Source organism: Anabrus simplex, chromosome X, assembly GCF_040414725.1.
Source record: "Anabrus simplex isolate iqAnaSimp1 chromosome X, ASM4041472v1, whole genome shotgun sequence".
Lineage (NCBI taxonomy): Eukaryota > Metazoa > Arthropoda > Insecta > Orthoptera > Tettigoniidae > Anabrus > Anabrus simplex.
In genome coordinates, this window is record NC_090279.1 from 158,250,210 (window position 1) to 158,273,192 (window position 22,983).

Here is a 22,983-nt window from a genome sequence, read left to right on the forward strand (position 1 = left end):
AATGGTGGCAGTGGTGGAAGCAGCTGTAGTGGATGTTATGTGTACTATGGTCTGGTTAATTGTGTATTGTTGTTTGTTTGTGTTTGGTGCAGAACCCAGGCTACATGAAGGAGAACTTCATCATTCTCATAGAATCGATGCACATAGCCGACAGGGGTAAACAGAATAACGTAAGTGAAATGAGGTCCCGTGATGCCAACCCCGACCGACTATGAATTTGGAGGCTGCCTCGTACTAATGTGCTCGAAGAGTAACTGCATGGTCTGCGTAGTGTTGTTGTATCAGTAAATTCCCTTCTACTTCAGACTCGTTGATAGATTCATTAATTAAAGCAGTAATAGTAAATATTAAAGCTAGAAGCTGGCATATAACATGCTTAGTTTGTATAATGAGAACTCTTGAACTCATGGGGAAATACAACACATGTACTCTATCCACAAGCACAATTTTTCTTTGAGCGCACTCCAGTCTCCTGGAATCAGCGAATGTGCGTATAGCACATTGCATCCAGTGAGATTTAAAAGTTGCATGTTGTCGTACACAACTGCACCTTGCATGTTCTGTCCTTCATACTCTGTTTACTCTGAGAGAAAACTTCATGAAGATTGAACTATGCATCACTCTTATCCAGTTTACATATTTCTGTATCATCTCTTTGATCAACAAGAAATCATTGGGAGCATGGTTTGAAGTGAAAAATTTCACAAGCCGGAACACTTATTTGCAGCCTAATATATCTTGCTATTAGAAGGAAAGTCTTAAAATAAACTTCCCTCTTTTATTGATCAGAAACAATGGAACAAAACCTGCTCCAACTAACATGTCCGATAGTTTGTAATTGTACTGGTTAATTACATGCAGATGCACAAATTGGTAAACTCAGAAACTTGGAAAAATGACAAATATTTCAGTAACTTAACGGGGCTAGACCTTACAAGATTTCCTTGTAAGATGACACTAGGTGTGTGTGTTTTTTTTTTTTTTTGTGTGTGAATGTACGTAGCTCACAGCAGTGTTTTTCCAAAGCGCTTTTGACTCCAGCTCGCGCTTTACTCCCCGTATGATCTTTAAACCATTTCTGCATTTTGACTAAGAAGACAGTTCATAACTACTTGTGCAAATTACGTTGGCTGATTGAAAAGTTTCAAGGCTAATTTTTAAAATTCCAAATGTGGAGACTCTACAGGCTTTGTACACTTCATTCTTTTTCAAAGTGTCGTTCTTCACGCACCATACATTTTGTACAGTGTGTTATTAGCATTTCAAAAAAACATGAAATAGTCCATTTTGCAACATCTGTTTAAGCCCAGATTCATCTGAAAGGAATTTTTTGCAATATAATTGTGTTTTCTCACACCAGGCAAATGCTGGGGCTGTGCCTTAAGGGTACGGCCGCTGCCTTCCCAACCCTTGCATCGCCGAAAATCTTCGGATGTGTTAGCAACTTGTCATTTTCAGGTTTGGGAATGCCCATAAACCACTTGGTGCCAAGTCCGGTCTGGGCTGTAGTGCTCTTCCTCCATTGTCTGGCAGAGCCAGCGTCGTTACAGCACTACCATCATGCAGGTGGGCATATCGTGGAGCAAAAAGCACGGTTCCTTGTGCAGTTCTGGTCTTTTCATTCTCCTGGCGCCACGCAAATGGCTCAAGAGTACATTTGCATAACAGCCACCGTTCAGTCATTCCATTGGGAATCCAGTGCTGTAAAATTATCCCCTGTGCATCAGAGAAGGCAGAAACATGATTTAACCCATTGAAGGAGCCGTTCAAAATTTTTTTTATGCGGAGGGGACTTCAAGTTTCCACACACTCTACTTGTTTTTTAGTACGTTATTCAAAATAAATACAGTGTTGCCTTCTTCATCTTATTCTTCTTTGGTTGGTGACCTAGATGTTAGGCCCCTTTAAACAACAGTCATCTTCTTTTTCTTGTGCTTATGCAGCCCAGTTCCATGGTCCACTCAACGGCACTTCCTATGCTATTTAAAACTATCTACTGCAGCTCTGTTGGTAAGATTTAACTGCTTTGTATTATCGCCCAGTCTCTTTGGATGTGCCCTCGGCTCACTGTCGGGTACCAACATAATTTTCACTGATTTTGCCACAGACTTGTCATTGCTGTGTTGAACATGATTGTACTATCTCAGCCTTGACCCTGTCTTCTCATCGATTGGAGCTACTCTACATATTTTGGAAACATGTTCGTTCGTCACATTATCAAATCTTGTTATTCCGAGAGACCATATTGGCATTTTCATTTCCGTAGTATGGAGAGTCTGCTCATGTTTCTTCATCACTGGCCAGCACACTATGAACCATACAAGCCACTGATCTGACTCCAGTACGGTACACTTTAGATACGACAGGTAGAAAGATTTTCTTGTCATATAGTTCTCCAGAGACCTGGCATTATTTCATCCAGGCAGCATGTGCTCTTGCTTGAACTTCGATACTTGTTGCAGTCGGCACTGACACGCGACCCCGATCATCTGTGCAATTCAGTTCTGTCGAACATGAGTGAACTGCTTGTATCACATAGTGGGAAGTAATAAAAGAATCACTCTTGAAACTTTTCACTCAGCCTACATACAGTATATAATATAATTTAAATCATAGGATTTTTGAGGTGAATAAATATTTTGACAAGGATTGTGTTATTCATCTCAAAATATTGTTTCTGATTTTAAGGTTAATTTTTTACTGTAAACTATAATATAAATATACTTATTGACAGTTACTTTGTACAGTTACAAACATTTTATTATAACCTGTTTTCTGAACAATCCTTCCTCGTATGCTTGGGGTCTATCACTGCCAATATAGGCAGCATAAACCAAAGCTCTTGTATGGCCATTTTTTCTTTGACTTGATTCATTAAAATTGCCATTACTCAGCTGGTTTTTTAAAATTATTGATTAATATTTCTTAAATCTAAACCATCCTCGATAGATGCTCTATACAATGGTGAAAACCAAATCAAAATCCATATGGTGGTTCTTAAGATTAGGACACAAATGGATGCCTACCGGGGACTAATTTTATAATATGTAGGTATAGATAGATGTGGACTAAATGCTGTAATGTTGTCAGCTTGATGTGGTGCTTCCTATCATATAAAAGGAGTGTAACGTATGATCATGCTTGATTTAGCAGCCACGTTGACAATTGTTGAGGGTAGATGTTGTCTCTCTTCTGCTGCTAAAGGGACAAAGTTATAACAGTAGTTACATACGTGTGATAATTCTACTTCTATCTGTGTGCATGTTAGAATTGTGTGCTTTTAAGCTTGGTTCATGTGGTAACTTGTTTCTGTATAAATAGTTGTTTGTGCATGCACTTTGGTGTTCTGTGTTTATGCATGTATTTTAGTGTTCTGTTCTGTAGCAAGCAACATACAGTATATATGTAGTAGTTTATTAAAGGAATGTGCCAGTGACATAACACTATAGCATACATGTAAAAGAATCCTTTTTACGCAACGGTCGCTTCCTTCTCACTCGTAGCCATTTCCTATCCTATTTTCTCCATAAGACCTATGTCAGTGTGACGACAAAAAAATCACTTCAGTAATAAAGTGACATGTGTTGTTCTGTAAAAACATCTTCAGATTCTGTCAAAACGCTTTCAAACATGTGTACCATGTTTATGTTACATGAACTTATCAGTTATTCTGAGTGGGTGATATTATGAACAAGCATGACAAACTATACAGATAATCAAAGTCCATTATTGACACTTTAATAGGTTTGAAAATGTTTTTGTGCTTGACTTACTACAGCTCTGGTTCTGCAAATCTGTTTTCTCCAGTGTCTGTGCTTGGACTGAGTTTGTTGGCTTTGTTTACCTCACTCGTAGCTTGCCAACACAAACCTCTTGGTAGAAGAGTTCGGGAAAAGAGAGGGCCATTGTTTGGTAGAGAGAGAGAGAGATGTGATCTGTGGTTGTAGTCTGTTTTTATGTGCAATAGAAAATGAATGCACAAGAATAGGAACCTTCAAATAAGTCCTGAGTGTCCATAATGGACTTTATTTTTTTTTGTCACGCTTGCTCATAAAATCACCCACTCATAATTATTGACAAGTTTATGCAACGTTCACAATATTGTACCTATATAAGCTTGATAGAATCTGAGGATGTTCTCGTAGAACAAAACATGTCATTCTGTTATTGGTATATTATAGTGTTATAAATGTTGTATTTCATTCTTTGACATACTGACAAACATAAGTCAACTAAGGTTAGGTTGAAGGAAGAATTCCACCTCCAATACTTATTTGTTTTTTAACTGCTAGTATATGTATTTATAAAACATGTTCCAGCTTAAAATTTACTTATAATTATTTCAAAATCTACTTATATTATTTAAAAGTACATGTTTCGTTCTTCAGCTAAAAACAGATACAAAAATTGGCATAAATAAAATAAAAACACATGATGATGGTAATGAAAAAAAAAATGTCCTTTCATGTTCAGCTAAAACACTCAAGTCAGTGTTCAAGCTTGAAATAAAATATGTTTGTAAGGGATCTTCTTTCTTCAAAATGCTGGAAAAGTATGTGCTTTAAATATCTTAAGGACAGACTTAAAAATTTTTAAATGTAAAATTTAAAAAACGATGACCAGGGGAGAAACTCCTTAAAAATAACCAAAGTTGACATTAAGTTTTTGTTATAAAGTTTTAAAATGTTGAAGGGAGTCTCCCAGCAGGTTCCACTACGTTTATTTCTTCCCTTACGTCGTCAGCTGACCACGAGTATACAAAGATGAATATTACGTTAGTTGTTTCTTTTTCAGGTATAATACTGTTACCATATATTTTCTTGCAGGTAGTTTATTAATTTATTACTCAAAATTAGTTTTGGCAGACTGAAGAACTGAGTTGAAACTGAAAAGATATGGCCTCAGATATTACAAATTCTATGAGTTCTTCACCAAAATCGTTTGGTAGCCTCAGTGCCAGTGTGATTCTTCTACGAATTGCTGCTGTCGTATCTGGTGTAACAACACTTCTTCCAAGGCTTTCATTCTTATAAGAAGACCATTCTTTTGTTTCTCAAGCGTATTTTCTAGGACTACTACTTCCAGGTATTTGAAACCTCCATCCTTCAGTCCATGAAATTGCTTGTTCATCCCAGAAAGCACTTGTGGTGCCACGAAGGGCATGAAAATCTCTCTAGGCCTCGAGTGCTCTAATACAATAGGGGTCAGAAAAGAACAAGAGTTGACCAAGGACAGCCTGACACAAGTGGAAGCAATGCTAGGACTCAACTGAGGGCCCCGTGGTCGCCAACCCACGCTCCCAAGTTAAGAGCCCCTGAGGCCCATTTTAGTTGCCTCTTACGAGAGGCAGGGGATACCATGGGTGTTATTCTACTGCCCCCATCCACAGGGGGGAGAATGCTCTTGCAAATACTTCATGACATGTTGGAATTACTCCCAATCTCTCTAAGCTGTGGCAGGGCAACAGCTTCATTGCTCAGTTTGATTCAAGAGTGAACTGAGTCAGCCAGGTTTTGTCACAGGTGATCATGTGGTTCAGAGAAGCTTTGGTGTTCTTTCTACTGAATCCAGACTGTCAGTCGGAAATGGGAAGCTCATTATGTAAATTAATTAGGCATCTTGAGCTGAGTGACCCAGTAGGATTGCTGGCCTTCTGAACCCAAGTGTGTAGGTTCAGTTTCAGTTTCTTCTTCTTCTTCTTCTTCTTCTTCTTCTTCTTCTTCTTCTTCTTCTTCTTCTACTTTACTGGATATTGGTTATGAAATGTCAAAATTTCATTGTCACAGGTTGCATGGAGGAGTTCACGAGCTGTTCTCTTCTTCCTGCTCTTTTTTTGCCAACCAACTTACTATGAAGAATTAGTTAGTGCATTTGATGTTTGGGATTCCCCAGATTTTTTACAAGATGTCTTCATTCCCAACTCAAACAGTTGAGGAGGAAACTTTCAGTAGACGACTGTATGTCCATGTCTCAGATTCATCTCATTTTTATCATCATTGATGCTTTCAGCGTCCAGGTCTCCGCTCCATTGCATCGCACATAACACATTCTTAATTTTAATTTCACTACAATTTATAACCTTTTTATACAGGCATTTCTAGCCATTTAATTTCTACTTTATTTTTTTTTTTTTTTAAGTGGAGTCCCAGACTTCATAAAGTAAACTGTTCAGTCCGGTTGTATTTGCAGGTGTGCAAATACACCAGCCTCGTCTTGATAGATTTACTGGCACATAAATTAACTCCTGCAGGACAAAATACATAAAGTAGTTAGTGGGATGTAAAATTTTTTGAAACTGATTGCGGTGGACTTGCGAGCACTTCGGCAGAGATTGTTATTCAAGAATATACAGTTATTTCTGAAACACTTTCCTCGTTGTTGGGACTATTATTGTGTCTCTGTGCTTGAAGACTTCTCTAAATGTCTGCCAGTGTCCTGCCATCTTTTATAGGACGTTTCATTGCAACTTTTCCATGCATATTAACTAAGCAGCATTCGTGGAAGATGCTTACCTGAGTGGTTAACCTGTGTCTGCATGTCATTTTTTTATAATGCTTACGCAACTAATAATCTGGCTTGAGCAATCTTCAGAAAGTAAATCTTTTAAGGACTCTCGTTATTTTTTAAAAGAATGAAACTGTTTGTATTTCTCGAGAAACTGTCCTCGATTCCTATGTGCTCGTGCGATCAATTTTTTTTTTTTTCCATTGCAGGTACATGAATTACCACCGGAGAAGCTGAAAATACGTGAAGTGGTCCAGATAGACATTGCGAATGACCCTGTGGCTAGCGGAGATTTTAAACCGGATGAAGACCCCACCAAGTTCAAGAGCCAAAAGACAGGCAGAGGTCCGCTCGTTGGCCAATGGATAGACAAGGTAAGAACCACTTGCCCCCACCCCCACCCTCTCTCTCTCTCTCTCTCTCTCTCTCTCTCTCTCTCTCTCTCTCTCAGGCTAGTGTCCACTTTGGAAATTTTACCTTCAAAGGTAATCAGTAGTTAGAAGATGCGTACATCAGCAGTTATCAACACTGTTTCCAATTTTTCAGTAATACACTTCCTTGATCCTGGAAATTCAGCCTTATTTCACCTTTGTCTCCTATTTCTATTGCTCCTTCTCTCTTTCAATTTGTCTTCACTCAAACTGATTTTCATTCCCCTTTCTTTAGGATGTAAGGGAGCATCATCAACCTCACACAGTATTCTCTTTTACACAAAATCCTATTTGCAGACATTCTCAGCTACCTTCTTCACCTCTTTTCTTACCTGTCGTGACTACGACACAAGATCTGACTCCTCTCATACCTTACCTGTAAACCGCGCTAATGTTTCCAGCTTGTCCTTCAAAATTTCTGCATCTAGATCGTGGAATTCTCTGCCTGGATATCGCTGACTTATTGGGTAATGGTTAAAGGATTCAGTGAAATGAGACGAATAGATGGATTTAGAATAGTTACCTCATTTAAGTGTACACTAGTTACCACATGTCGGCCCTGCTGGATAGGAGTACCTCTTACCCAGAGGGCCCTGGTTTGATTCCCAGCCAGGTGATGGATTTTTACTTGGACCTGAGGGGTGGTTTGAGATCTACTCGGCTACATGAGAACAATTGAGAAACTGGTTTAGAAATCCAAGAATTATGGCCAAGAGGAATCATCGCACTGATTACATGTTGCCTCATAATCTGCAGGTCTAGGTTGAGCAGCAGTCACTTGATAGGCGAAAGCCCACAAGGGCCTGTAGTGCGATGGGGTTTATCATAGTTTTATTAGTTACCGTATTAAAATATAGGTTATTATTCCTTCTTCTTCTTCTTCTTCTTCTTCTGCTTCGCGAATGGGTCACTTACGACAGTGTGAAATCAGCAGTTGTTGGCTTTTTCTTCTAGCCCAGTATTCGTTGCAGTATTCGTGTTTTCGTTGCAAGGACCATACATAATACCAGTGTAGTTGGTCCGATATTGGACATTATAAATTTTCCAGCTAACTCATTCCTGGTTGCCAGCTTTTCGCCTCAGTGTGCTAAGTTGGGCTCATCAGTTGGTAAATAGCACACCTAGCAAGGTGCATGGCTAGTGCATACCGTGGAGGCCACTGTGTAGGCTACTTGGATCCACCAGCAGTGCCAATGCACTATGAGACTTTGTCTCATTTCCAAACATTGATGCCTGCCTGGCCATCAAATGATATAAATGTTGATTCCCATAGGGAACCTGAAATATTTGTCCCGAATAAGTAAATTTATAATACCAGTGTAGTTGGTCCGTTATTGGACATTATAAATTTTCCAGCTAACTCATTCCTGGTTGACAGTGTTTCGCCCCAGTGGGCTAAATTGGGCTCGTCAGTTGGTAAATAGCACACCTACCAAGATGCATGGCTAGTGCATACATAAATTTACTCATTCGGGACAAATATTTCAGGTTCCCTATGGTAATCAATATCTAAATCATCTGATGGCCAGGCAGGCATCAATTTTTGGAAATGAGACAGTCTCTCATAAGTGGCCTCCAAGGTATGCACTAGCCATGCATCTTGGTAGGTGTGCCATTCACCAACTGATGAGCCCAATTTAGCACACTGGGGCGAAACTCTGGCAACGAGGAATGAGTTAGCTGGAAAATTTATAATGTCCAATAACGGACCAAATTTACTCATTCAGGACAAATATTTCAGGTTCCCTTGACCGAGCCAGATATCATCCCCCAAATGCCCAATAAACAATAAACATTACAAGAAAATCAAGTGGAAGCCAATGTCACCTTAAAAGAAAAACACAACGCAAGGAAATACAGAAATTACTTACCCCAAACTGTGCAGGTGACCACAAACCATGGAAAGAAGATAAACGCGTCACTGTATGAATTTTAAATACTAAACAGGAAATACAACACCATGGTTCTTTCAAATAAATGGCAATTTTAATTTGAAAGATACTTTGGACAATGAAAAAGCAGAACATCTTCAAAAGTGCAGAAAAATAAAATATTAAGTAATCTTAACAGTTTTCCCTAATGATCGATCAATCCTAAATAACAAATTGGGACCCAATATGTATCATATAACTAGCTCAACCAACTAACCTTATTTAATGACACTTGAAAGAAAACATAATTGACAATCTCGCTGCCTTTGATTTTAATTCAATTTACACATTTCACCAATTCTTGTGGGGCCGATGACCTTCGATGTTAGGCCCCTTAAAACAACAAGCATCATCAAGCACCAGTTCTTGTAATGCAATTTGCTTGAAATTTTATGTTAAATGATAGTTTCATATTCTTAAGAAGTTCTTTTAACCAGGTTTAGAACCTAGGTAGGGTACTAAGCGAGGAGCTCCCATAAGAAAATTTATGACACATTCACTAATAGAATGAAGCAAAATAAATTAACAAATCCCGCAAATGAATCGGGCATAAGCCAGAAGAAGAATATCCCGAAAATCAAAGGTGATATTAACACAGTCACACTCAAATTATCTTCAGGTAATAAAATAGGCAAGATTGGCAATCAACATTACTTAATACCACCAGCAAAAATTAATAATCATTACTATGGCAACATCAACAACATGCCCACCATAGAAAGGGTTAGACCAATCCCAAGCAGGGATGCAACAATGCAAGGTTTGGGACCAAAGAAAATCAGAAAAGAAAGTCCCCAGCAAAATTAAAGAAAGGGGCAAAGAATTAATAAAATAGAATAAGATTTAAGAAGGGAATGAAACATCAGACACCAAAAATCTTGTGAACACTGCTTCGCTTAGTAACTTTTCAGTTACCAGAACACAGCCCCTCCAACAAGGGCTTGAGGTTTTACCAATTTTAAAAAATCATAATTTTAATAATAATATTGTCTTAGAATACCAATTTCGAAATATTCATAGCCGAACAACCATATTTATCCATGGGAACTGATTCACAAAGGTTTCTTTACATCCAAAAATAATAATAATAATAATTATTATTATTATTATTATTATTATTATTATAATTCACGAACCCAAGTTCCCAAAACAAATAATTCACAATTTTAAAAGTTTGAAATATCTCTCGCACAACACACACATTAGAATAATAACAGTAAGTTATTTATTAAATTGACCACCTAATCAGTACAATAAGTCATTGTCTTGGATGATTTACATTGATCTATTAACTAAAAATGGTACGTGTTTCGCTTAGTATGAAGGCATCATCAGCCATTGTCTTAATGTCGGAATAAAAATAGCACTTGATTAACATATAATAAGATGAAATTAGTTTTAAAAATCCTTGAAGAGACTTAAACTAAAATTAACATTAAAAATAACAATGTTTGTTTTAAAAAATTTTTAACAATGTGAAGAGTTACAAAGGTGAAAGTAATAAAATTGACATTAAAAGGCTGCTGTTACAAGTAAAATGGACAAAGCAACAGATTGTGGTGAACAAGTAGTAAGATTGCTGTAAAATTAAGTTGAGCGATTGGCGGTTATAATTAGACTCTGACGAGAATGACGATCAGTCATATTTATTCAAAAAGTAATATTGAGAAAATAATGTGGAAGGTTGGTCAAGAGATCACTATATTCCTTTCTAGGGCAAAAGACGAAAGTCATAGGCAAATGGTAGATATGTAGAACACATTGATGAGAAGACAAAGAGTTGTAGAATAAAGGTTGAAGAACAGTGTTAAAATTGGACCTCAGTGGACCATCTCAATTTGAAGCGATGTTAAAATGTTGTCAAGAGTATGAGTTTATTGACAGTTGAATCATTTGACGAGGTGAAGGTAGCTTGTACGTTATGAATTAAGTGTATTGACAACTGTAGTCTCGTAGACTCGTAGTAAGAAGTAATAAATAACTTACTGTTATTATTCTAATCAGATATCATCAATACGGACCAAAAATGATATTTATTACATGTAACAACACACACATTACGAAGAAGTATTTTTAAAACTTAGTCTTGTAGATATAGTCGAAATTCCAAGGCACTCTCCATACTTACGGCGATGAAGCTAGTAGAAAATCACGTAAATAAAACAAACACAAAGGCGAAGGTGTTCCTGGACTAAAACCAAAAGAACATGAAAACTTTTCAAGGGGAATTAAGCCGTCGTATCTTTGAGATCAACCAAGATCCATCGGATCGGCTGGATTCACAGTGAGGCGTGAGAAAAGCGCCCATCCGCCCTCCATACTTGTAGCAGTCAGACTCATACTCGCTTTAACCACAACAACTCACCTACATGCACCAGGTAGACGCAAGATCGGCTGCGCAGAAGGTTAGATGAGGGGCAAGGAAGTTCAAGCTCCCTTCGGGAAAGAGCAGCAGCAGACAGAGGCTCACAGCCAAAACATTCTTTCCAGCTGATGCATAAGTAAAATTCAAATGAGCTAAACCACATGCACAAACGTAGAAACTATGAGTCGTTTGTGACTTCAAATCACATTAAAAATAACATTAGTCCACATCTTGATGAAAGTTATCCGAAAATGAATTCCTCCGGAAATAAAATCCAGTCCGAAAATGTCAATCAAGGGAGCTATTTATTTAAACTCTGTCATACCCTATGGGTATCAACATCTATATCATCTGATGACCAGGCAGGCCTCAATTTTTGGAAATGAGACAGTCTCTCATAGTGCACTGGCACTGCCGGTGGTTGCAAGTAGCCTACGCAGTGGCCTCCACGGTATGCACTAGCCATGCGCTTTGGTAGGTGTGCTATTTACCAACTGATAAGCCTAATTTAGCACACTGGGGCGAAACGTTGGCAACCAGGAATGAGTTTGCTGGAAAATTTATAATGTCCAATAACGGACTAACTACATTGGTATTATATGAAGGGGTCGGGGCAAAAGAGTGCCAAGCAACATTTTCTTAACTTTAAGGGAGAGCAGTTAGAAAGTTTGTTCAAATCGTGAAATCGTACCATTCACGGGAATGATGTAATAATAGCTTTGAAAAGTTCAGTAATATTCATTGTATGGGATTTGCAGGCATAATTTCTTTTGGGCTGCTATTTGTAGAGTCAAAAGTCGATACTTTTAATATCACGTCACAGAATACTGTGGCTTGGCACTTTATTACCCCAATGGGAGTGACACTTATCTTAGGAATATTATTTTATGATAATGAAACAATGTCTGATATTTCAACTATTTTAATCAGAAATGAAAACTAACACTAATTTTCAATTAAAATTACATTTCCACCAATAATATTTAAATTGGTAGCAGTGGACATTGGGGTAGAACTGGCAACTGAAAAGAAATTTAAATAAATCAACATAAACCCATCACGGAAAAAGGTCTGTTTGTATCTTTTAACCATGATGTTCTTTTCAAAATATGGAATTTAGGAACTTATAACTGCACATGCATAACATTAAAACTAAAATATCAGCTGCTCCTTTCCTACACTTCTTCAACTTCATTAGTGTCTTCAGAATCAGGAATCAAGCTGAGATAAAACTGGTGATGGACAGGTGGGACATAGTCCAGGAGTTTCAACACATCTTGCAGTTTATTTTTCTTTATTTTTCGCACAGTAGTGTACTTTCGTTTCAAGCTCAATGTTATGGTATTGCCTCTTTTTCGCACGCTACAGTCTTCAAAATCCATATTCACTCTTGTTTTTAGTTTGATAAACCATGGATTACTTGCTTCAAATTTGATCAAATTACGTCTGTGAATTTAAATTCCATGCCACTTACACATGTTTTTTTACTGGTGTTCAGGAGTCCAACTTTTAATGCTGCCAGGTCATAAAAGTCGTCTTATTTCATGTCACACTGAACTACTTCTTTCTCCCACATTCTTGAATGATACGTTTCTAGTCGGCAGCGTCATACACAGGCAGTTGATTTCGTTGGTGCTTCTCAATTTTGACAAAGTCTCTATCTGATGGCAAGAATATGTGGCCAGATGTTAAAAACCAGTGTTCAATCTCATTAAAACGTTTAGTGTGAATTAAATAAGGCCAGAGTGCCATTATATTCCAGTTTTTATTCTGGCCTCCGCAGTTATCAGAAAAAATCACAAGCTTTTTAGCATCGACTGCGTTTGTTTTCAGATACTTCAAAACTGCACTACCTATTTCGTTACTGCCTCTTCCTACAATACTCTCATCCCACAAAAACATCCACACTAAGTCTTTACCACAGTCATGAATACCTACATTGTATGTCCACAATTTCCGTAGCTTGGCTCTCCTTCAGGTGTCCTGTATCTCCGTTTTACAGGAATAGCTCCAATACATCCAAATAAATAAGCATTTTGCTTATCAAAATCAACGAGATCCCAAAACCCGTTAAATATTGACAATATCTGTTGTTCTACAAGTTCAAAACATCTCAGGGGACAGCGACATAGCTCTCCAACTTTTGCTCCTGGGACGACTTTTCCGGTCTTATGTGCTACATATTCTCTTCCTTCGTTTCGCCTCTTCTTATTCATCTGTATCTTAATACGTCTATTTCTCTTCCTAGAATTCGGGCCTTTCTAAGGCGAATGTAACGATATCCTTGAATGATCCAGGATATCCTAAACAGTGCAAAACACCAAGTCTTAGTACGAGAAATACCCATGTTGTATCCTCTCTTATGTAACTAATAACGATACTTTAACAAGAGTGCTGCAAGATTATGCACTAGTTTTTCTGTTAACTTGTATAAACCTCTGGTCGCAAGTGACAATGTAACCTTTCTTGAGAAAAATGATGACTGATAGCAACAGATTTAAAATTGGAAGAATATAGTGCCAAGCCACATAATGCATATTTGCGAATGTTGGTCAACAAAGGCCGTAAACTAACCAGAGTAAACTTTGAACTGAAAAAGCCACTTGCTATAGATCCAAGAATGTGTTATAACGGTTCCTAAAACATAACTTAATGATTTAATAAGTTACATAACCCCAGAAACAATGGTGGAAACTTTAGTTATGGTCAAAATAATGCCAAGCAACACTTACCTTACTTCCACTTTGAGAGGAAATTTCACATGCTATGTGAGGAATATAGTCAGCGTCTACATCAGGATCACTGAGATATTCTTCATAATCACTCGAAAACACAAGCTTCCTCCTACAATCCATGGTAATCTGGGTCTCCTGGTTGCTTGACACTGTTTTGCTCCGAGTGTTTCTAAGAACTGTTCAGGGAAACAAGATGAAAGTCGCATGCAGTGCCACTTGAATGTGTTTCTATGCAAGTTTCCAATGTTTACTGATAGCTTATCAGAATCATCAAGAAATGGCACCGACAGCTCAGTTTTGTCAAAAATGTTGCTTGGCACTCTTTTGCCCTGACCCCTTCATATATTCACTCATTCGGGACAAATATTTCAGGTTCCCAATGAGAATCAACATCTGTATCACAGGAACATACATGTCGGTTAGTCTGTCTCTTGCCATCCTCAAAACCCCATGTGAGTGTGATTTTTCCAATTTCATCTCGGTCCAGTAGATTTGGTGATCCTAATTCCTCTGCCTGTTTGTACCAGTTGTGAGACCATTCTTTCTAAGTGCCCCATGATTTATATTCTTTGCATGAGCATTGTGTCTGTGTTATTATTACTTACCTATATATTAAAATAATTTACTAAAACATTTTTGTCCAGTCCGACCAGCAATTCTTCTGGACCAGTTTGCTTCATTCTTTTCTTATTCTCTTTGGAATCACTGTACCTGCTGGCAAATAATCAGACGTTGATAGTTCTCTAAGTTTAGTCAAATCTGAGTAATCCTAAAATCAAATCACTAAATGACCACTCCAGTAATTTCAGGAGAAGGCTTGCCCTAGCCCGCAATACATTCTGTACTTAGCGGGTTGCTAAGCAATTAACACTTTCATTACTAATCTGATATGTGATTTTCATTCTTAGTAATGTAATTGCATGCAGCCATGTTTGAGTGCTTACCAGGGAGTATACACTTCCTCTGATCATGGAAAAATACTATTCTCTGCTAGATACTCTTTGATTCTCTGACCTTCCCCAGCTTCTAAATATACTCAACAGATGGCAGAACATTCCTAATAACTTACATGCAGCTGAGAGGAAACAGTTGACGTACAGTATCTAATTGAAATAATAACATTAAGTTATTTATTAGACCACCTAATCAATACAAAATCGTCTTGGATGATTTACATAAATTTGTTAACTAATAGTGGTACATGTTTCGCCTTCCCTGAAGGCATCATCAGCCATAGTCTTAACCTTAAATTAAAAATAAGCGTTTAAATAACATGTAATAATGAACTGAATTTTAAAATCTTGAAGAGATTTGAAGTAAAATGACATTAAAAATAACAATGATGGTTTAAAAATACAATGTGATGAGATATAATACTGGAAGTATTAACAAAATTAACATTAGAAGGCTGCTAAAATAAGTGCAATGGATAAAACAACAGATTGTTATACAACAAGTAGTAAGATTGCATAAAAATAAAGTTGATAGTCTGGCGGTTATAATTAGACAATGGCGAAAAATCGTATATAATCAAAGTAAAGAAGAGAGAATAAAAGTCAAAAGTTAGTCGAGAGATCCGAAGTTAATCATGATCTTGAAGATAAAAGATGAAAGTCAGAGGCATATGGTGAAGTTGTAGAACACGTTGAGAATATGAAGTTGTAGAATAGAAGTTAAAGAACAGTTTCAAATAGGATCTCTATGGACCATCTCAAAATTTGAAGTAATGCTCAAATGTTGTAAATTGTGAGTTTGTAGATATTCTAGTTGAAAAAGCATATAATAGTGGAATCTGTAAAAGGAAGCAAGAAACGTAGAGTTAATTGTGTGAAAAGATATTTGAAAATATTGAAGTAGAATCGTGTGCACTTACCATTTGACGGTGACAAATATAGCTTGTAACGTTATGAGTTAGAAGTATTTGCGACAGTAGACTTCTTGCTACGTGTGTTATAGCTGAAGGTTTGTGCTGGAGGGGGATCTGTTTGCGTTGACGTAACTATTGGAGGGGGGCTGCTGTTGGTGGGAGGGAAGGAAGAGAGTGTATTATTACATGTACAGTATCTAGATGACTAGCCTTTTGTATGACCAGTAATAAAGCGCAGGAACAAACTCTTGAAAAAGTGGGTGTGTACTTCCCCGAACCAGTATTCAGCCACGGCCAATTGTATTTTGCACTATCTCGGGCAAGATCATTTGAAAATGTTAAGATCCAGGTACGCCCGAATATTGTATGGATGAAGTGTTATAAACTACATTACGAATGATTCAGTTACTTTGTACCGGTATTAAATGTAGATAGAACTATTGAAAAAGGCAAGCAAAACAAAATGACTACGACAGGTATATCAAGAAGTTATCTGACCTCTTTACAACGAATGCTGCGGAGCTGCACGGGTCTACTAATTATTTTGTTGTTGTTGTTCTTATTATTATTATTATTATTATTATTATTATTATTATTATTATTATTATTATTATTATTATTATTATTATTATTATTATAAACAACCCTAGTCCACAGTTGGCTGTATTGTTGCAAATAATAATAACAATACTTCAAGACATACATGCCAGGCTACGGACCAAGATCAATAAAAGGTGTAATGGCAGGGTGTTTTCAGTTGAGGAAAGGAAAGAGGCATCTCTCAGTTTTGGGCTGATAGGAAAGAAAAAAAATCTTCTGTATAATTGACTAGAGTGGTCCAATGTAGGCCATAAAATGTAAAATAATTATAGAAACAGAATAGTAAATATATCCCCCCCCGTGTAGGGTAGGCCTGAGGAAGTGCATCTGGTTGAAAAACAGGGCCAAGTCCACCCATGCAACACAGTTCACACCCGTGACACCATCAGTGTGTGGGAGAAAGCAGTGGATGATGATGTGGAGATAGTCCTTGTCCTTTTGTGTTTTCTTGTCTGTCCTTTCCCACTCTTTCTGTTGCTCTCTCTTTTCCACACTGTCCTGCCATTTCGTTTATCCTATTGAATGATCCTATCCATGTTCCTTTCCATGTGACTTGACATGTCGCTTGCTCCTTTCCATCACTTATAAAAGATACTTAACCCTACAGTACTTAGTTAAATGCTACTACCATACTTGGGTCATTTGACAACCTCTGAGAAGTTGAATAAAGATTTCTTTTCTGCTAAAATAGATTTTCTTTTCTTGCCCCAATAGGTGAACCCAGTCATGACGTGCTACAAGCTCGTAACAGTGGAATTCAAATGGTTTGGACTGCAGACGCGGATAGAAAACTTCATACAGAAATCGGAAAGACGGCTATTTACTACATTTCATAGGTCAGTAACTGTTCATCAGTATGGAGAACAATTTAGTTTTGATTAAGGTTTTCACTTCCTCAAATATTGCACGCAAAAATCTTTTAGTCATTCTGTGTAAGTGAAACAAAGCACTTGAAAATTTGTGACATTTAACAGAGAACTGCAGTTTGTTGCTTTGCAAAACATTAAGGATTTTTACACACCATAAACTGTATAAGACCGTCATGCCTAAAATTAATTTTGGCTCTCGCATGGATAATTTTGTATTGTAGGCAAGTTTTCTGCTGGATGGACCGCTGGCACGGGCTCACCATGGAAGACATTCGCGCCATTGAAGAAATGACTAAAGAAGAATTGGATCGGGTAAGTTCAACCTCTAAGGAGAATTATTTCATTATTCTTGTTTGTTTTATAATTGAAGAGAGTCCTTTAACCTCGTGACCGGGTGGAAATATTCCCAGGACCAAACAGGCAGTGGCAGTTGTGCTGTCATGCAAAGAGCACAGATTAGCACAGGATGTTATTGTAATTATATTTATTTTATTTTATTAGTTTCAATTAATATTTCCAAATTTTAAATTTGGAAGAGGCATTGTGATGACATAATATAAATAATAGAACAAGACTTGTGTGTGAACAGACAAGAAAGGCAGTCTCAAGGAAAGCTAAACTCTGGCGCTATAACACAGTGATCAAACCCAGTTGTCTGTACGCAAGTGAATACCTCGGAATGACAGGAAAGTCTGGACTGAGAGAAGTGTGAGCGCAAGATCCTTTGCAAAATAATGGATCCTCAGATAACAGATGGACAGGATAGACTCCGAGGAAGAGAAGAGCTCTACAGGGATAATGAGCGGCTGATGGAGTCAATAAGGAAGTGACGATATCTGTTCAGGCTGGATGCAACCAGACTAACGAAGCAGACTGTTAATGTATTGGACAATGGACCTGAAGTCTAAATGGTTCAAGAAAGTACGTAAGGAAGGACCTCAAGCATGGGACTGAATCAGGCAGACATCTCTAACCGATCAAAATACAGGTCAGTGATCAACAACTTTAAGAGCTTCGACGATGGAGCAAAAGCAGAAGAGCGGCTGGACAGAAGAGAGGAGACAGGCAGACAGCCAGAGAAAGAATGCAGAGTTTTTGGGTGCAAAAAAAGCTTCCAGAAATGCCTTATAGCTACTTGACATAGTCTCTATTGGCCCTAAATGAGAAGAAAAAACACATAAGGAAATACATAAAGGAAATAGCCATTTTCGAGAAGAAACAAAGTAGCATGAGCGCATGCAAATTGGTACAAAATCACCTTGCTTCAACACCGCTTGGCTGCCGCATGAGTGTGCTATTGCCGCGAGTTACTCAACTGGTGCAAATAATCTTAACAATTAGAATACCTTACTTACTATGCAATCCACAAAAATAACAGAAGAATAACATGCCAATGTTAACAATTATAACTGTGGTTTCTGTAAATTATTAGTGTAATCGCTTACATGCAGAGTAGTATTCATCATGGTGTGTGTTTTGAACTGTACCACACAAAGGCGAATGACTAAAGCAATTAGGGAAAGAACAATATCTCTAATTATGTTGAAGCTAATAATTTGTTTTGGAACTGAATAAGGTAATAGTGTAAACCTTCCTAAGTGATGTACTTTCTAAATACAACCAGCTGAACAAATATTTTGTAATTAAACACAATTGTTAAAGGTTAAATGAGTGTAGTTTTCTCTTAATTGTAGTGTAGTGCTAATATATAAAATAGTGCTGTTCCCTATTATTAACTCTTTTTTTAGTTTCTACTTTCCTAATGTTTGTCCCTTATAACTTATTGTATACCGATAATGTGTGTGTTGAATTCAAATGTGGCGTTTGTCTTTTTTTTTTCAGCAACGTAACGTGGGCGAGGTACGGGGAATGAAGGCGGAGACGGACTGATATGTCTGCAGCTACGTTCACACCGGGTTTCCTGCTCCTCTTACACTAGGTTCACTGTATTATATCCCCTTCTAAAAGAATGCTGGAACAGTTGCAACAGATTGGCATATTAATGTATTAAAAAACATTTTGTTGGCATAATTTGTAGCCTATGAATTTGCGTGTTCTCTCTTTTTGTTTGGACAGAAAGAGAAGGGAGGGGTATAATAAATGAAGGATGGTTATCATTTGAGGAAATTTTTATGTTCTCTCGTTGAGCGTTGTATAGATGAAAAGCCATATTTATTTGTACTCTTATTGTGCGAAAGCTGTTGATTTATGTTCTTTGGGTTACGACACACGATTTTTTCTCGTTTCTAAGATGTACATTGATCTCCTTGTTATTAGAGTTTGTGATTTATCACAATCACAAGCATTTTTTTTTTCTAAGTAAAGGAACAGTGAATGGATAGATATATATATGTATGAATAAATATTAAGAAAAACAGAATTGTTTGCGTCCTGGGTGTTGCACAAATGAGATGCATGAAATTTCCAACTGTTAAATAATTAAAAAATAAAATGTTAGTCTTCATTTTTTTAAATTAGGAATTTTAAAATGAAAGCAAGACAGCAAATGTATTAATAATAATAATAAATGTGATTTTATTTGATTTAGAATGTTTTAGGAGATGGCAGTGTTGTTACCTGTGACTTGTTCGACAATTAGTCAAGGTCATACATAATTCCTATCTGTACCCAGCCCTTCAAACTAGTTAAGAGTAACTTAGTGAAAATAGCAAAGCAACTTGTAAAGAGATGGTGTAAAGAAGAAGAAAAAAAAAATAGGTCAGCCAAAACTTGTTAGCTATTTTTTTCTGAAAAAGAAAAAAGTATTCGAAGACCAGAAGAGATACAATAATATTACCGAAGATAATTTTCTGATCCTATTGATGCATTTTACAGACTCTATATGTGATTGATGAGGAATTTGTTTGGATGTGTCCATGACAAAATATATATATTATGTAGAAAAAGTTGCAAATTAGAAAGTTGAAGGGTGCTAAGCAGAAAACCAACATTGTCCCTCGTCATTTGTGTACTGAATTCTGTACTTTGGTCATTCGTCTAGTATATTCATGGAATGAGCAGTATTCTGTAGTTTCCAGTTGCCAATTGTTGAATAAAATTTTTTTGTGCATGTGCACAGAGAATAATGAATACAGTATTGTATACCATTTTTTTGTTTCAGAAAAATGAATACCTTTGAAAGTATTGCAAATGTTATCCATTTTATTTGTATGTTGTTAAAACTGTATTAAGGTAGTTGTATGTTTGTGTTTGCTGATAAAATTTCCACACTAAGATGCTAATATGTACATGTTCTTGTACTTTGTGTTTCTTGCGTTGTATCCCTATAGGGACACTGATTGCTGATTGAGGTGGAATGCATTCAGCACACACAGAAATACAGGGCGACTCAAAACACCGGGAAAATTCTGTATGAAAATTAATGGAAGAGAATATATACTTTAAAAACATATTTATGCCAGTTACAGCGTATGCTATTGTTGAATTTCATACCAATTTCTTGAAGATAACTTCAGATAGATGACAACCTTCTCTGTGTGGACACTGTCACAGTCTCTTAGGGCTTTACTTGACACAATAATTTCCTCTCGTAAGCTAGCTTTCAGTTCTTCAGTCATAGGTCAAGTACGATAAACCTTGCTTTTAAGGCTACCTCTCAAGAAGAAGAAAACGTCCTGTAATGTCGATCGTGAGGGCTTCACAGTGTCGCAGTTCTCAATTGCCAAACAATTATAAAGAAGAGTAAGTTATATTCAACAATACTTATTCTGAAATAAAAGTATTTATTCAGCCAGTCAAGACTATTTATTGCATGTTTCATCCTGTTTTAAGGGCTTTTTTTAGTGCATTGGATTCTTTCAATTAATTATAGAGTTGATGCTAAGAATCTTAATGCACTGAAGAAGGAAGCCCTTAAAACAAGGTGAAGCATGTATGCTTGCATAATATGTAATATAGTCTTGATTGGTTGAACAAATGTTAACTCTTTAAGATTGCCAAATGGTTATTAAACTGTGTGTACCATTGCTCCGTCTTGATGGAACCAGGTGTTGTCGCTCTGTTATGAAAAATCAAGCATTTGCTGATGGAACTCGACTGTGCCACCAGATATTAAAACGATGCTGAAATTTTCTACGTGCAGTCTCCAGAAGAACAATTGTGCAATATCTTTTGATTGTGAAGGCACGCTGTGCACCACTCCACTGGTCCGTATTACTAATTGGCAAGGCGCTGTGAGCCAAGTTTTATGTGTTGTACTGCACTACCAAACTCCTAGGGTTCACACCACACATCTCAATTTCCTGTTCTTTTGAGTCGCGCTGTATTATTATAGATATCTAGCAGGCTGTAATTATTCAGTTCGCTGCCTAAGTGTACTTCTCCTTTCAAAGACATGTTTGATGTTAGTTATGATTTATATAGCATGTGCTCTTTGAAAAGAAATCACATTCCATTGGTGGTTTTTTTAAGTTTTGGGTTCCATGCCTGATTATTTTCCTTATTAGTGGCTGGCTTTTTAGTGCAGCCCTCAATTTCTAAATCGTTTTAAAAAGAAAATACAAAATCTAAATGTATAGCTGTCCGTTATTTGATATGTAAGGCTCTTCTACAGGCCCTTCTGTTTCTGTCGCAAAGTCTGAGCATTGCTATTGAAGAGAGCAATAAGAAAGTGTCTAATCAGTAGTTCAGATTAGGAAGAGGAAATTATGTGCATGCATGTGTGTGTGAGTGACTTCTCCTAAGGATCATATTGGTTTTCTGCATTGTATCCTTCCAGTGTTACTGTGGTACAATGGGAGATTGTTTTAAACATTCTGGGGGGGGGGGGGTTAATGAAGGAAGTGCTGAATAATGAAAAGAAAGTGACATAATGTTGTACAATAATTTATTCTCTTGATGTTATATAGTGTGTTGTGTCCTCAGAAATAATAAAACAAGTTTGAGCCGGAACTGGAAATATTGCAGTAGAATCCTGTCAGTTTGTTGACTTTATTAAAGTGAGTCTGGTTGGTTACTATGAGTTGTTGTTAGTTAGGAATCCTACTTCCCCAAGTCCCACCAGTTATCCACAGGTATGCGACTATCGAAATGTGCAGTAAGTATTACCCCACCGAGGTGAATGGAGTCCTGCACGGCACAGCACAACACCACTAGTAATGAACATGACATTGCAGTACAGTCAGCCAACGAAAACCGAAACACTAAACATCTTATACAACAAGTCTATGAGCATTGCCATTATGGAAATTTCAACATGCTTTATATTTAATGATCTTTCGCGATATTTTTGTAAGACATAATAATTCGTAGATTAATATTTGTCCGTTTTTTACTTACCATATGTTTAATCCGACAGCGTGGAGTGACATGCAGCATATGTCATGTAGTAGCAGTCTGCTGCTGTGGAGTGACGTATCTGACACACATTGTGCCACATCTGCATTGTCATTCCACCTGGTGACTTTCCTTTGAACTCTGTCCGAGGTCTCTTCACCACCATCTAGATAAAGCTTCATTCTTTCGTTTCATATAACTTTCAATTCATTTTAACTATTTTTCACCTCGTTATCGATGTGTAAAATTTGACTATTTGCTTGTGTACTTTTCCCGCAATGGCGTCTGTAAATTAGGATTTTATTTTTGGTGATGCTATACAAGGTATATTAAATTAGTGTTTTAATGGTTATGAGGATAGTAATTATAATTTTAGCAACTATTCT

At 37.1% G+C, this 22,983-nt stretch overlaps 1 protein-coding gene across 2 annotated transcripts in view; it reads left to right on the forward strand.

Annotated features, from left to right (window-relative positions):
- vib (phosphatidylinositol transfer protein vib) overlaps positions 1-22,277 on the forward strand; it is a 227,746-nt gene extending 205,469 nt beyond the window's left edge. The window contains exons 5-9 of one of the 2 annotated variants that reach the window (XM_067159314.2): positions 93-170; positions 6,714-6,878; positions 17,148-17,269; positions 17,524-17,614; positions 19,145-22,277. In XM_067159314.2, the coding sequence (XP_067015415.1) occupies positions 93-170; positions 6,714-6,878; positions 17,148-17,269; positions 17,524-17,614; positions 19,145-19,192 (504 nt within the window). In that variant the 3' untranslated portion in view covers positions 19,193-22,277. The remainder of the gene's footprint in view (positions 1-92; positions 171-6,713; positions 6,879-17,147; positions 17,270-17,523; positions 17,615-19,144) is intronic. The other variant, XM_067159313.2, reaches the window with a different exon arrangement.
- The last annotated feature ends 706 nt before the right edge of the window (positions 22,278-22,983 follow it).